At 39.1% G+C, this 15402-nt stretch overlaps 1 protein-coding gene across 3 annotated transcripts in view; it reads left to right on the plus strand.

Annotated features, from left to right (window-relative positions):
• The first annotated feature begins 13020 nt into the window (after positions 1-13020).
• Positions 13021-15402, plus strand: part of tanc1a (tetratricopeptide repeat, ankyrin repeat and coiled-coil containing 1a) — a 142037-nt gene continuing 139655 nt past the window's right edge. Inside the window, exon 1 of one of the 3 annotated variants that reach the window (XM_015358716.2) lies at positions 13021-13040. In XM_015358716.2, coding sequence (XP_015214202.2) covers positions 13038-13040 — 3 coding nt within the window. In that variant the 5' untranslated portion in view covers positions 13021-13037. Of the gene's footprint in view, positions 13041-13475; positions 13495-15402 lie in introns of those variants that run through there. The other 2 variants (XM_069196322.1, XM_069196323.1) reach the window with 2 other exon arrangements.

A 15402-nucleotide genomic window follows, 5' to 3' on the forward strand; every position in this document is an offset into this window, starting at 1 on the left:
TATCCTGCAAGTCCTATAGTAAGCAATTAAGAGGTCATGTGGAACAAAACTGAAGACCCCTGAGTCTTCATGCATCAGTTTGCTTAATTAAATGGATGATTCATTCCTCAGTGGACAAGTATTCCTCAAAACAATCCTACAAGACAAACTGGATTGGGCCTCTACAGGACCTTGGTTCAAGGCCCCTAGTTTACACACTCCTTGATGTTGTGAGTTTCAAGATGGAGGTTAAGAGCTTTAAACACTTAGCCCTGGATAAGACCTACGTCTTCATAGTGCAGTGCCTTGTGATGCGATTGGCACTTAAGTGGTCAGGTGGTAAGCTTTTGTCTAGGGATTTGATATTTAATAGCTCTCTCTCCGTTTAGTTTCCTCCAAAGCTCACATTTTAAACTAGCGTGATGAACAGTGTGGCACCGGTATCTGTAAGATAGTTGGCTATTCTTGAAAAGAATGTAGAAGTCTATTTTTAGTTCTAATTGGAGCTTCAGACATGATGTGCAACAAAACTTAAACTAATCTGTGTCATTTTTATTCATTGATCATTCATGAGTAACCCATATTGGCTTTTGTGGCTTTGATTAAATCGCCTCTTCAGTGAAAGAGCTGATAATTGGTCAGAGGTGAGGAGGTGATTCAACCTGTTGAATGTTAAGTCCTTTTTTTGGGGGGGGGGGGGGGGTTGACAGGGAATAGGCCCTGTTTCTCATAAGATAATGTCTTTGCTCCATTGATAAGGTGGAGCAGTATCTCAAATGAACTTCCCAGTAGTGGATTTATCCTCTTAAGTGATAAATCAAAGAATTTAATGTGCCCAGGAATCCTACATTTAAATTGTGCTGTATCATGCATTAATTGTGCACAACAGACCCATCACGAGAGAAGTCCATATGTGATGGTCTTTTCAGGAATATCTAGATCTGCACGACTCCACTTGCAGTGACAATCTGGCTGCGTGGTGTTAAATTGGTCAAGCCCCAGAACCTCACTTGCTGCTCTTCGGGCTGGATTATCCTAACATGACAGCAAGAAACAACATATCCTTATGCTGCTTGCGTAACAGTGTCTTTCCTGTGCGATGTGACAGTTACGCAGTGGATGCTCTTTGTTGTTCTTGAGCTACTTGTTCAACTAATTACTGGCTCCATTAAACATTTGTGGGAAAATCTGGGCTGTACCTGGGGTATAGGACAGAATTCCACATTGCAACATCTGGAGCCTTGTGTATAAGCATGAATTGCAGATGCACAGCTTGAATTGAGTCTGGTGGTGGCCACACACGTTGTTAGCTTGTGCCTGTCACAGACACTGTTTATCAGCCTTATTGATAAATGTTAATTGCATCATCATTGTCATTTTTGCTATAAAACGTTTGCTAGTGCAATCCCCTTTTATGTAGTCCATAGCCTGTCAAAGCTTATAAAGGCACCAATCTTCAGTTCAATGTTGCAAGCTAAGGAATCAGTTGGAATTCCATGAATTCCAGTGGATAAATATTTTATTAAAACTTTTAATAAGTTGCCTTGTTTAACAGACATTTGCTGCGTTGTTTCTTGAATGTTAGCTATGCACGTATGTTTTTACAAATATCCTCATCTCCCTGCTTAAGCATTCTTACTTTTTGTTCATTTTTCTCCTTTTCTCGTGACTAGCAGTTGTAAAGAATTTGATCAGGAAGAAAAACCGATTTCTCTTGCAAGATTAGCAAATTTTACTACAAACGTCAATTATGTTAATACATTTATATAGTAATGGAATGTTCTAGCCAGTAGATGGAGCAATTGCACAAGTTTTTTTTTTATTTAAAAGTAACCACAAGGAGGTGTTGAAGAGAAAGCACGACTGCACAAAAACTAAAAGTTAAAGGTAGTCTGCTATTAAAAAAAATTGTACAGTATTGATTAAAAGTATACAGTGATACAGAAAACATACAAATGTTAGAAATTGTTGTGTTTCTACATGCATATACTACACTAATTGTGAGACCTGGTAGCCATTGAGTAAATAGTCATAGTAAAACACTAAATCTATATGTTTTTTTCTAAATGACAACATTATACAAAACAATGTTTAAAATACATAATCTTTTTGGATGTTAATTCAAATTCCACATGTGAATTTATTTTGTAACATTAGTAGGTACTGTATGTTTTCCTTTTTCAAAGTAGTGCTCTAAACCGCTGTTGTCTGACCAGATTACTTGTACTGTGGGACAACAGAGAAAATTCCATACAACCTTCAGAAGCACCACCTTTGTTTGTTGGCAGTCTGCCACAGTGAAATGTGGCATCTGCTTTTTATATTGATTTTTCAGCATCGTTGCCCTGCCAGCTAGTCCCGCCTCCCTTTTCACCTAAAATATGTACACTTTGATTTATTTTAATCATGCAGCTGATGTACCTTGCCCCACCTTTTCCCCATCCATCCACTCAATCCATGTTCTATGAAAATGACATTTCTTAGTGAACTACTGCCAGTGCCAAGGCTCTGTAAAGGTTTGCTCCCAGATAAATTCCACACCACACTTCTTTGTACTTTGTATTCCTTTTGTAGGAAGTGTTTTACATGCCCAGACATCTTTTATTGAAGCTGTACAGTCACCAACAGTGATGAGTTTGCACAGATGAGATCAGCTTTTGTGCAAGCAATAATAAAAGAAAGGCGCTTAGTACCGTGTTAAATCATTATTATTTTATATGAGGGTGGGAGAGTAAAAGGTAAGTGTCATGGGAGCTGCAGGGAAAATGAATGGACTGATAGCTACTTATGAATGCTGTGTGTTAGTGTGTGACCTCTCCAGAATATCATCGAAATTATATTTTTTTCAAGCTAAAGTTTGACTAGTGAATCTTCTGTAAATCTGTTTTTTCCACTTGATTTAATATAATTAATCTCTTACATGGAGGAATGTTAATATTCTTTGCTTTTGCTTTGCTCCTCACCCCTTTACCACCACAGAGAGGATGTTCTGGAAAATCTTCCAGAACATTCACCAGGACCCTTAAACACACAGCACTTAAAGTGGATTTAACCTGTCACAATCAATCATCTCAGAGACAGTGTCAGACTTTGCAGTATTTCTACAGATCAATACCGAGGGAAAAGTTCCAAAAGGACGTTCATCTGCAGGAGAGCTATTCATTTGCAATTAATGTCTTTACTCCTAACTTCATATGGATAAGTTTGCTTAAGTTAAATGACATTGCTTCATTTCTCCTGCTTTCATACTCTTTCTGTGATACCGAAATTTGTTTTTGGAATATTAATGCGTGCCTTATAAAATATTAAAGCACAACCTCCTGTAGTTTATGAACTATGCTTACCTTAAAGTTAAATTAATTGTTGCAGTACATCCATTATGGATAGACAGAAAGACAAACTCTAAAGAGGCTTGTAACAGTGATTCTCCACTTGACAAATCCAAATAAGATGTCAGAATACTTGTTTGTTTCCTTACTTGTTACTACAGTATGGATACCAAAGCCTCTTACACCTTAGCATTGGCAGGATCTAAATGAATAAATCAAACATGAATTAATTCCTTCATGAATTAAGAAATAACAATATTGTTTAACTTTTCTAAGCACCCCAAAGGTAATTAATCACAATGTGATTATAATATGGTATGCTTTGAAGTATACAGAAACTGTACAGGTTGAATCCAATTCAAATGCCTGCAATTTCACAAAAGAAGACTTTGAAGGAACGAGACAGCTTAGGAGAATTAGAATGGGAAAGGATAAATATGGAATGGATGGCAAAGGTTTAAAGAGGTTCTGCTTGAAGTACATGATAGATTTATCCTAAGAGCGAGTAAATCAAAAGCTAAAAAAAGTGTATCCCAAGTGATTCAACAAATAAATTAGAAAAAGTGTAAGGGAAAAGAGGGTGGCACAGTGGCGTAGTGATTAGTATTGTTGCTTCGCAGTGCTGGGGTCCTGGGTTCAATTCCTGGGGTGCTGTGTGCATGGAGCTTGTATGTTCTCTCCTCTCACCTGACACTTTCCTCTAAGTGCTCCAGTTTACTCCCACAGTCCAAGTCCTACTAGTAGGTTAATTGGCTTCTTGGAAAATTGGCCTGCATGTCTATGTTTGTGTTTGTCTGTGCTCTGCAATGGACTCGTGTCCTGTCCAGGGTTCATCCTGTCTTGCACCTGTTACTTGCTGGGATAGGCTATGGCTAGCAAGCAACCCTGTATTGGATAAAGCAGTAAGAAAATGGATAGCTGGATAAGGGAAAAGAGAGCATTTGTAAAGTGATTAAAAACAACAGGATGCAGATAAAGAAAACCAGTAAAATGAACTGCAAGCACAGGCTGAACAGGTTATTAGAGCAGCCAAGAGAGAGATTAAAAAATATTGCAATGGAAGAAAAACAAATTTATTTAAGTACTAGGACATCAACTAGGAACCATAAAGGATGAATGTGTGTCAACAAAGGCATATTTCTGGTGTATTCACTAAGAAGTCAACAACATGCCTCAGGCAGTGGAAGGACAAAGTTCTTTATTTAATATAAAAAAAAATAGAAGAGGCAGATCTTTTGGGTACTAGAGGAACTCAAGCCAAATGTACTGAAGGAAATAGATGTTATTCAGAAGAGAACGTCTAAATTTACCTGGACTGAAAAACTTGCAATGTCACCTATCTATAAAAAGAGTGACAGAACTGCCCCAAATAATTGTAGACATACAGTATAAGTCTGACTTCTATTGCATATAAGGTTATAAACATAATTAAAAATAATATTAGTATTGTATTATAATTAATAATATAATAAAATTACTGTTTAATTTTGTATAATATAATAATATTATATATAGTAATATTATAATAAAACAATATAATATAATTAATAGTGGTATAAAATTAAAAATAAAATAATTAAAGTCGGGGGATCTGTTATGTGGAAGTATTATAGTCGAGGGATTTAGAGTTCCCTGAACAAGCAACATCAGTTTAGATATATAAAGAACAAATGAAATGGTGTATTTAGATTTTCAGAAGACTTTTGATAAAGTTCCTCATAAAATATAAATTCTCGAATTGCAGGTGGTAGGCATTCAGGGAAATAGAAGTGTTTGGATTGAGAACAGCTCCGTGAAGTTGGTCCTCCTACAGACAACACAACGGATGAAACCCACCTCATTCGTTAGTGCTGCGTTTGTGCTGCTTTCGTTTCCGAGATATAGAAACTTGTTTTTTCGGGTAATCACGTAACTACACGGATGTTTACAGGTACCAACAAACTCGGTACTTGAACTCCTGATTGTGATGAAAACAATGGGGACAATTTGTTTTCCGAGTCTGTCTGCTCGGGTGGGGTGGATGTTTCAATATAGCGCGTTCTTTTCTCTGTGACGTACAAAACAGCAAAGTCACGACCACCAGATCTTTCAGTTGTGATCTTTTGATCAGTTAACCCCAGATTTTGCAGCCTTTACACGAATAAACACTTACATTTAGGGAGGAATTACTATGTTAGTTTATTGGGTTAGGTTCTTTCTTTTCATTTTTAACCATGTTCTCGAACATGTATTGCTTGTGTACTCCTTTCATTGGTGAGGAGACACCAGTTTCCAAATTACCGCTGGTACAACTCGAGAGCCCAAATTCACATTTTTAGGTATTAGTTTCCAGATCGATATAATTTAAAATTAAAAAAACAAAATTGAAAGCACGAGCATAATAATATAATGTTCATACACTTTACATTTCTATTCAGTTTTGAAGTACAAAGCAGAAGGTGTTTCCCTTTATAAATATACGATTCAAATTGTTCAAATACCATGTATACCATGCAGCAGCGGAGACAGTTATATTGCAAATAAAAAATGTATTTATTTCGAAGAGTACAGGACATTGTGAATCAATCAAGACGTTAAAAACAAGCCTATGTCGTTATTTTGCAAATAAGTAAAGAATTTAAAAAATAGTTTCTCATTGACAGTAAACAAGTCGATCGACCTGGCGCTGCTAGCTTGAACAGATCTCAGACCCGTGATTGGCTAAACCCCCGAACAGGTCGGGCCGCGATTGGGTAAAGAGTGAACATCGACGCTCTGATTGGGTAAAGCGCCACAGCGGACGTTTTGTGTGTAGCGTGTGTGCTGTATGGGCACGCTGGATATACAGTAACACATCCATTGGTTTCCAATTACTGATCAATCTAAGAGAAGTCGCACTGAGGTCAAAACTGAATAGCAGACAAAAAATGTCGTGGCATCCACAGCGCGTTCACGACTCCAATAGCATGTCACGATAGGAGTGCGCGCACCACGATCACATCGCGATACCCATTGCGACTAGCGCATCACTGACATGGCGCCACTGTCGCAACATTAAGTCCATGTATCGCGATATGACAAACGTCCATGTCGCGACATGATGCCCGTTTATCGCACACCCCGCAAAAATGCCCAGCCCCATGTCGCGTCATGAAAGGCGCTATATCGCGATATGACAAAACCTGTCAAGCCCATGTCGCGACATGAAGCCTGTATATCGCGATATGACATACTCCCGACAAAATGCACTGCCCCCCTGTCGCGACATGAAGCCCATATATCGCGATATGACATACCACGACAAAACGCCCCCGCCCCCATATCGCGACATAGAGTCCACATATCGCGATATGACAAAAGCCCCCCCCCCCCGTCCATGTCGCGACATGAAGCCGCGTATATCGCGATATGACATACCCCCCCAAAAGTGCCCCGCCCCCATGTCGCGACATGAAAGGCTCTATATCGCGATATGACAAAAACCTGTGGCGCCCATGTCGCGATATGAAGCCCGTATATCGCGATATGACATCCCCCGACAAAAATGCCCTGCCCCTCTGTCGCGACATGGAGTCAATATGTTGCGATATGACATACCCTGACAGGATATGCTTACCCCATGTCACAACACAAAGTCCATGTATTGCGACACGTCCTATCTGGGTATATCACGTCCTGATATGAGACCTTTGTTGCGACAGCGGTGGAGGGTGGCATGAAAGCAAGGCGCCATTCATGATATACACTGCCACGATATACATGGGCTCCCTATCATGACATGCTGTGGAGGTCTTGTCGCGATGGTATCCCACAGTTACGCGTTTGGCAAGAGTGTGTCACGGTAGGGAAAGAAAGGAAAACGTGTCTTAGAAAATAAAAACCGTAGATCTTACAAACACGGTTATTTTACATACATAACAACCACAGGTTTATGTCAGAGATGGTTAACTTATTGGCATGGGTCATGTCTTAGTATTATTCACATCTAAGGAGGCTCATATGTTTATGGATATTGATTGTCTTTAAAATGTTAAGGGTACGAGCTAAACTGTAACAGAGCGCTTGAACTCGGCAGACGGTCACGTGCATGGTCACGTGATCACCGGAACCCCAAGGTGCTCTATCTCGGAAACAAAAGCAGCACAAACTTACATTCAGCTGCCCAAACCGGCAAAAACGTAGCATTAATGAATGAGCTGGGTTTCATCGTTTGTGCTGTCTGTAGGGGGGATAACTTCACGGAGCTTTTACCTTGCCTTTAAGTATTCAGCGGACTTGAGCATAACATACCAGAAGAATGTGCACGTATGGGTTTCAGAGGTTGGAGTAAATGCATCGCCCCAAGGGCAATATCGAGTGAGGCGCCACGAGAATAAAAACTGCGAAGGTATTATAATATTAAGTTCTGAAGATCTTGTTTGATCCTTCATGATGCTTTTAAACTTGTATGAAACCCACGAAATTAGTATTCTATTTTCGATGCCAAAAGACACGTAATTTGGAAATTCGGGACTTCACACTGAATTGTTATAGTCGCATTACAGTGCTAACCAAATAATCGTATCTTTAATTGCAAGAATGGTCTGCTAATAAAAGCGTCAAATACGTACTTTGAATGCATTTTAGCCCTCTAAACGTCGTTCACTTAAACATACTGCAGGTCATTTAGAGGCGATCTGAATAGTTATCTGTAAAATGCACACTCGCATCTATCCGTCAATATTATCTTACTGTTATTCGTGCATTCCAAAACTTGTAATTTGTAACAGGAGAATTTTTAGAACCTCTTCGTGCTCAACTCCTACAGGTCGAGCATGTATAGAGCTGCTACAAGCAAACACGTGCACTGGGAAGCTCGATACATGCTCTGTGAAGCTAGGAAGTTACGTTCAACGGCACAAACGCAGCACTAACGATTGAGACCGGTTTGGTTTCCCTAAGACATTGTAGGGGGGTTGCGTGACGTCACGACCCCCGAAAAAACAAGGATATATCTATATCTATATCTCGGAAACGAAAGCAGCACAAACGCAGCACTAACGAATGAGGTGCGTTTAATCGTTTGTGCTGTCTGTAGGGGGGGGCAACTTCACGGAGGTATTGAGAACTGGTAATTAAATGTATATCTGAACTAATAAGGGGTGACAAATCAGATTGAGGTGGTATAATTTACCTTTAATTTATAACAATGATCTAGATTCCGATATAGTTGGTAAACTAGTCACGTCAGTAGATGATTCCAAATTAGCAGGATTAATAAAACACTACAGAAGAAGCAAACAAAATTCAAAAGGGTTTAATTAAAATTCAAACTGAATAAACACCTGGCTGATGATGTTTAATGTAGACAAGTGCAGGGTATTGCATGCAAGTAGCAAAAACTATACAAAATGGGCACTGAGCTAGAAGAGGTAATATTGAAAAGACTTAGGTGTTTATGTTGACATGTAATTTACATCTTCTAGGCAAACAAATTGATGGTTAAATGCCCTATTTTAAAATACTGTGGCACATTTTTGGTTACCATAGTATAGAAGAAATATTGCTGCACTGGAATCAGTCCAGAGCATCAGAGCAACCAGAGTTTTAAGAGCATTCTCGGGGCTTAAGGGAATGTCCTGTACTAGCAGGATGAAGGAACTGCATTTTTAATCTTGAGCTGATTTATGAGGAGACCTGATAAAAAATCCAAAAGATACTAATAGAATCAAACTGAAATGTTAGGATATTCTAAAGCACTTCTAAAAAGGAGTCAGGTTATGCCCATGTTCTACACCTTACAGAATAACCAACAAGGAGTTGATCCTTTGTAAGCTGCTCTATTTTGAGAAAGAGAACATAAGTCACTGTAAAGGTATGCTTGAGAGGGTCTTACATTTTTTACATTCCAGGAAAAGAGTTTTGCTACGATTAGATATGATTGACAGTTACCCTCCTTGACAGTTCATGTGGCATTTTTTAAGTTATTTTTTTTACCTTAAAAGGTCTGTGATTCTTCTTTTCATTAGCAGATCTACAGTGGTTACAATTGTCCTGGTCTATACCAGTTTGCAGAATGTGGTGATTTGGTCAAAATACGTTTTGGTAAGAATTAAGAAGGGGGTGAAATTGAATCTGTCTCAGAATAGTTTAATTATTAATAAACTACTGCTTAATACTGCTGATCACACAAGCCTTCTGCACAGTATGGTCTTCACAGTGGCCCACAGATTTCAGCAAGAGATTTGCCTCAGTCACGAAGGGACTGCCAGATTTGTACATTTATGTAGATTTTGTAAACAGATATTTAATTTTTAAAACCCTAATAGTTTACATTGAGTCCACGAGTCTGAAATGTGAAACAGCAGCTTTTTAAGACAAGGTGCGTTATTCCAAATGTTTCTCTTACCCAGTGCTGTCAATCAGAGGATAATCAATATCAATATCAAACATGCAAGAGCTGTACTGACCTACATACAATACACTATACAATTTTAAAATAACACTTTCTCAAGTGCTACTTGCAAAGTGTATGTTTGTTGTTGTTTTTTTCAAATCCTGAGCTGAATTCTGTTAGTGTGTTGCTGTATCTTTTGAGAATGTCCAGCACACTGTATGACAAACACAATATCCACAGAGTGGTCTTTCATTCCCTCTGGTGATTAAACAGTGCTGTTTCCTTAGGTGTGGCCCCTTATATATTCCTTGCTTCTGTCTTGACTGAAATATCAGTTGTCTGTGCAGCGCTGATTACAAACTCAATTCATATGTCCATGAAATGTAGTCTAAAAATAAAAGAAATTTGTAATACAGAGTTCAAACTACAAAGGTTATCTTCCCAGAGGAAGTGAAGGATAAAAGCCAAAAATGTATCCTCGGCCAATCATGCATTTTTCAAGTTGAAAAAAGAAATCAGTCAAACGATAATCTATATCATATGAAGGATTCAATGGCTTATGAGATGTTTTTTAACATTGGTGTCTCTTCTCTTGAACCGTTATCTATGCAGACATGAGACCAAGCTTATCATTGTAGATTGTAGACAGCAGCCTACCACCCTGACAGCAGACGACTAATCTGTTTTTCCACTAGACAGAGGCTCCCTGCTATGCAGGAAAGGTACAGAGAAGGAGCGGCTACAGTTTCTAAAAAACTGCCTTACGAAGTGCATAGTGTACACATAGAGCACTTATTACAGTTTAGAAGTGTGGAAACAACACATGATGTAAAGAAGGAGTAGGAGAAAATGTAAGATCACAATGCAATGAGGTGAGGGAGCACAATCTTTCACCTTCACTATCTTATATTAAGTACAGCTTTGAGAATTAAATGTTTGGAAACAACATGCCTGGAAATGCTATGGGAGAACAGTTATTTGTTTTTATTCACTGTGATCTTTAGTTTAATTACTATCTTTGTACTGGTAGTCTAGCAACCATCTCTCCTTTTATATAATGATGAAGTATGATGGCAGTCCAGTGTGTCCTGTTACTAGGAAAGCTGTACAGCTGGAGAGACTGTGTTTTGCCTACCAAGTTACCTTAGTGTTCTTACATACTACATAGAATTATTGTATTCAGAACATTTAAAAAGTTTTAAAATGTTTAATAAGAGCCTTTTTCTACAATGCAAAATATACGAGAACTGTTGCGCAAAAATAAAACCAAAGGCTGATGTAACTCAATTACATCTAGTGCAGAGAAGACGCTGTCTTAACACAGACGTTAATCCAGTCACCGTGTTGTACTTATGGAGAACAAATGAGGAAAAAACACAGTTTTCAGTCTCTTGTAAGACACTGCCTGTTACCAAAAGCTGGTTTAAAAGGGTAAATCAGATTACTCTGCCACTGTAAGTATCTAGAAAAGAGGTATTTTTTGTTCATAAAAAAAGACAGAGAATTACAGAGTAGCAAAAAATAAAACATGAAGGAATGAAATATTGATTTCCTTGTGTTTTCATCTAGGGGGTGAAACAAGAACCTTAAAGAAAATCTTCTGGAATAGAAACCAGTATACATTTCAAATAAAAAGAAAAGTATGTTGCCAAGAACCAAAAAAACATGAATCTTGTGATCTTTTTAAGACAAATGTGCAATGGTGAACACTGCAGTAAGAGTATGAGCTTTGAACAGTGCACTGGAGGACTGTGAAAGCACTTACAATGAAGACTTCTATTTGGAAGCACAGGACCTGAGCGAGCTGGTCCACAAGATGAAACTTATCATATAGAAAGTTTTGTTAAAGGGTCGGGTTTCAGTTTTTTTTCTTTCAGATTCTGTTTCATGTATGGATCTTTGTTTTCTTTATTAATGATTGAGTAATCTGATGTCAGTGCCAAGAAAAAGGCCTTTAGCACAGAGATAGGTCATAATGTCCTTAAGCACTTTCTGAGGTTATATGTTATGTAGCCTAGAGTAGCTCTCTGATACTCCGCCAACTATTTTTTATAGCAGATGGAAGGCAAAACAAAAGATAAAGGATTGTTGGATGTTTCTGTTTTACATCTCTCTGCAGGCATTCATTATATATGGGGAGTTTACTTGGTTACCTGTATCTGAATAATGAAAATATCAACGGTTCCGCATTGATCTGAGTAATGCAGGCACACGCTTACTGGATATACGGGGCTTGTGCTGACATAAGTGGGATTAAAATAAAGATCCAGGTGTCTTATTAATATAACAGCTATTGGTGATTTTAGGCCAGCTCAGCATGTATTGATGTGTTCACTTTTAAAGAGCATTTCAGAAATGAAGGGCTAAGATGTATGCCTTAAATTTGCTTTCTTAGACATTTTAATTAAATTTTAACAAAACAACCAACAAAATATAAAATCTGCCATTTGTTTTTAAAAACTCATAGAACGTTTATGTGCAATATCTTATGGTAATTGAATTATTTTGAAACAGATGTGAAATCACCAATGTTTTTTCTGTTTTGCCTAAATTAAAACTGCCCATTGCTAATAAACTTGGCATTAACTATGCTCATATGAGCAAGGGAGGGATACATGCCTCCATCTGAAAAGTTGCCTGGCGGAGATACCTGCCACTTTCCAAACTGTGTGCTCCTCTGTGCCCACAGCAGAATTCACATCAACAGGAGAAGCAATGCAGCTGGCATCAACACTATGACAAGCTGAGACATACTGTAGGCTCCAGACAAGTCACGGGGGCTGTTGGTGTGCATCAAGAGCTATCTCCAGCCCACCCAAGCTCTGATGCTGGATCAGCTGTGCACCAGTGCTTGGGGAATCCTGATCACAGATGGTCAATGACAGTGTTCATCCTGCTCAACCTGCAGTCCAGCTGAACGCCCTTCATGCCTGAGCCACTCGAGGGCTGCCACACCTTTTTTTTCCACATAGTTGCCACCTTGTTCACAACCAGCTTCCCCAAACCCCCTTGCTGTGTGTTTTGGAATTGCTGCTATGCCTGCTATGGTAGGACAAAACTGTTGGCATATGAAAAGCAGAAAATATGAGGTTGAAAATCAATGGGCCAGCTGACTGATTTCTGTAATAAATCAGAATAAAATAAACCCCTCAACCTGAGTAACAGGAAGAAATGTACAATTGCAAAACTACAATAAGAAACCTGCTCAGCTGTGGCTTTTGCTATTTTGTCTTATTTGAAATTACAGCTAAACATACAATTGCCGATACTTTGTAAATGCACAATACCAACCCTTTTGAAACTAACACATTCCTATTTTCTTGTGTTTTGCAGAGTATAACCATACTTAATAATCCCAGCAACTCTTCAGAATAATGGTAAGAGGCCTTTGTTAAGGGAGATGAAGTCTCTCTTTTGTTTTGAATCTCCCCCAAATGCCTTACATTCCTGATTTGTTTGATAACAAAACATTTAACTACAGAAATAGCCATCTGAGACTCTGCCTCCTACGAATGGTAGAGTCGTAGTGTCAGTACCAACATGGAAATATAGTAAGCAGAAATGAGTGTTGCTGAAAATATTCCAAGAAGAAGGTGCTGACACAGAGAGAGATGACTGATGTAATTCTGAAAAAAGATTTGGAATGAAAATATAGATATTCATTTTTACATTTTTATAGATTCTCCAGATACTTGTCTGGAGCCTATGTTTTTGGAAAGCAAACTTGATTATTTCTGTTCTTATCTCGGTAGCTAGCCTTGGCTGTTCAACACTAGGATAGGAGACCTCTATTGAAAACCAGGTTGCTACTGTAACCCTTCATCTGGACTAGTAGGTGGTGCTCTTTCCTCTGCACCACAATTTCCAAACCAGCACACCAGGATGCAGAGGGGAAACACTGTAATAATTAATTAATAATTCCTTACATTTATATAGCACTTTCTGGACACTCCACTAAAAGTGCTTTACAGGTAATGAAGACTCTCCTTCACCACCACCATTGTGTAGCCCCACCTGGATGAAGCTAAGGCAACCATAGTGCGCCTTTATGCTCACCACAGATCAGCTATCAGTGAGGAGGAAAACAGAGTAATGAAGCCAATTCATAGATGGGGATTATTAGGAGGCCATGATGGGTAAAGGCCAGGGGGAAATTTGGCCAGGTCAGCGAGGTAACACCCCTACTTTTTTTAAAAAAATGCACTGGGATTTTTTAATGACCGCAGAGAGTCAGGACCTTGGTTTTATGTGTCATCCAAAGTTCTGCACCTTTTTAACAATATAGTTTCCCCATCAAGCTATATTGGGACATTAGAATCCACACAGACAGCAGGAATAGCGACTCATACTGGTCTACTGGTCCCATTAACACCTCTTCCAGCAGCAACCTTAGCTTTCTCATCCCGGAACAGGCCAGGCTCACACCTTGTTAGCTTCAGTGGATTGCCAGTTGTGAGTTGCAAGGTGATATAGCTGCTTGCTATACAGTATATGCTGTATGAGGTGTTGCCCTTTGGATGAAACATTTAAACAAAGCCCTTACTACCTTCCTTAGTCAATAATGATCATGTGGCACTTTTATGTAAGAGTATGGATGTAAATCAGTGTGTCCTGCCAAAATTCCACTCTGGGCTTGCACAGTCTTGCCAGTAAAGTTCCACCATAATTCAATTGGTGAATCAGTTTCTCACATCTGTACCTGATCTGCTTTGTAGTGTGCCTGCTTGTTCATTATGGCTGCTGCGTATCACACAAGTGGGTTCTGCACTTCAGTGAGTTCCCTTCTATAGATAAATCACTACAGTATCCTTTGGGATGAAAAGTATTGTCCAAATGCATAGTATTCCTATTAGGAATTGCTTCATACAAGACAATTAATTTGCACATTGTGCAGATGGTCTGCAACTGATTATTGTATTAGAGAGCGCTGGATAGTGTTATTTTTTGGGGGGGATACCTTTCCATAGATTAGTCAAGGATAGCCCTCACATCCTCAATGGGGTTTGGGTCTATCAAATGTCCAAGCAAAGTGCAGAGGGCACCACAATATTGTAAGGGTAATGTGTGAATAAACAGGTGTTCTTTCCAAACGGGGTTGTCTCTTCACTTGCGTCTGATATCCATACAAAGCATCTTCTTCCTTGCTGGAATTCCGTAGGTCAGCACCCTTTAACTCATCACTCACGAGTGGCAGCTGCAGTGTCTTTGCTTGTAGCCCCGAAAAGGATCTGTATAAACACTGCTGCCTCACTTGGGTGTATACCCAATAAGTGTGTGGCTTTGATGGTGAGCGCTGATGCAAGGCCATACCATACTGACACTGTGATTTTAAAACGTCCAGCAACCCCCCCCCAGGCATCTAGAAAGGTAACAGGGCTAAGGGTGAAATCTGAGGCCTAAACTATGGTTGAAAAATCACAAGCTCTGTAGACACCATCTGTGGTTGTCAAACACATCCGGTCCTCTGTACATCTTCTTCTGTTAGCAGTTGGTGGTCTTTTCGGTTTCTAGCCATTTAAGCAATGTTTGTTGACTCGCCCCTACTCTCTAGGGAACATTTCTCCCAGACCCTTCGTCTTTAGGCCATGCCGGTTCCCAAGAAATGCGACAATTAGTGTCTGTTTTTCAAATGCCTGGTAACTGAAAAGAAAACATAAGTATCTAAAAATACTTCAGTCAGGGAGAAAAAACAACAACTAGTGCAGTCACAAAGTAGGGAAAATGGACCATATCCACAAC

The sequence above is a fragment of the Lepisosteus oculatus genome, chromosome 12 (assembly GCF_040954835.1).
Source record: "Lepisosteus oculatus isolate fLepOcu1 chromosome 12, fLepOcu1.hap2, whole genome shotgun sequence".
Classification (NCBI taxonomy): Eukaryota; Metazoa; Chordata; class Actinopteri; order Semionotiformes; family Lepisosteidae; genus Lepisosteus; species Lepisosteus oculatus.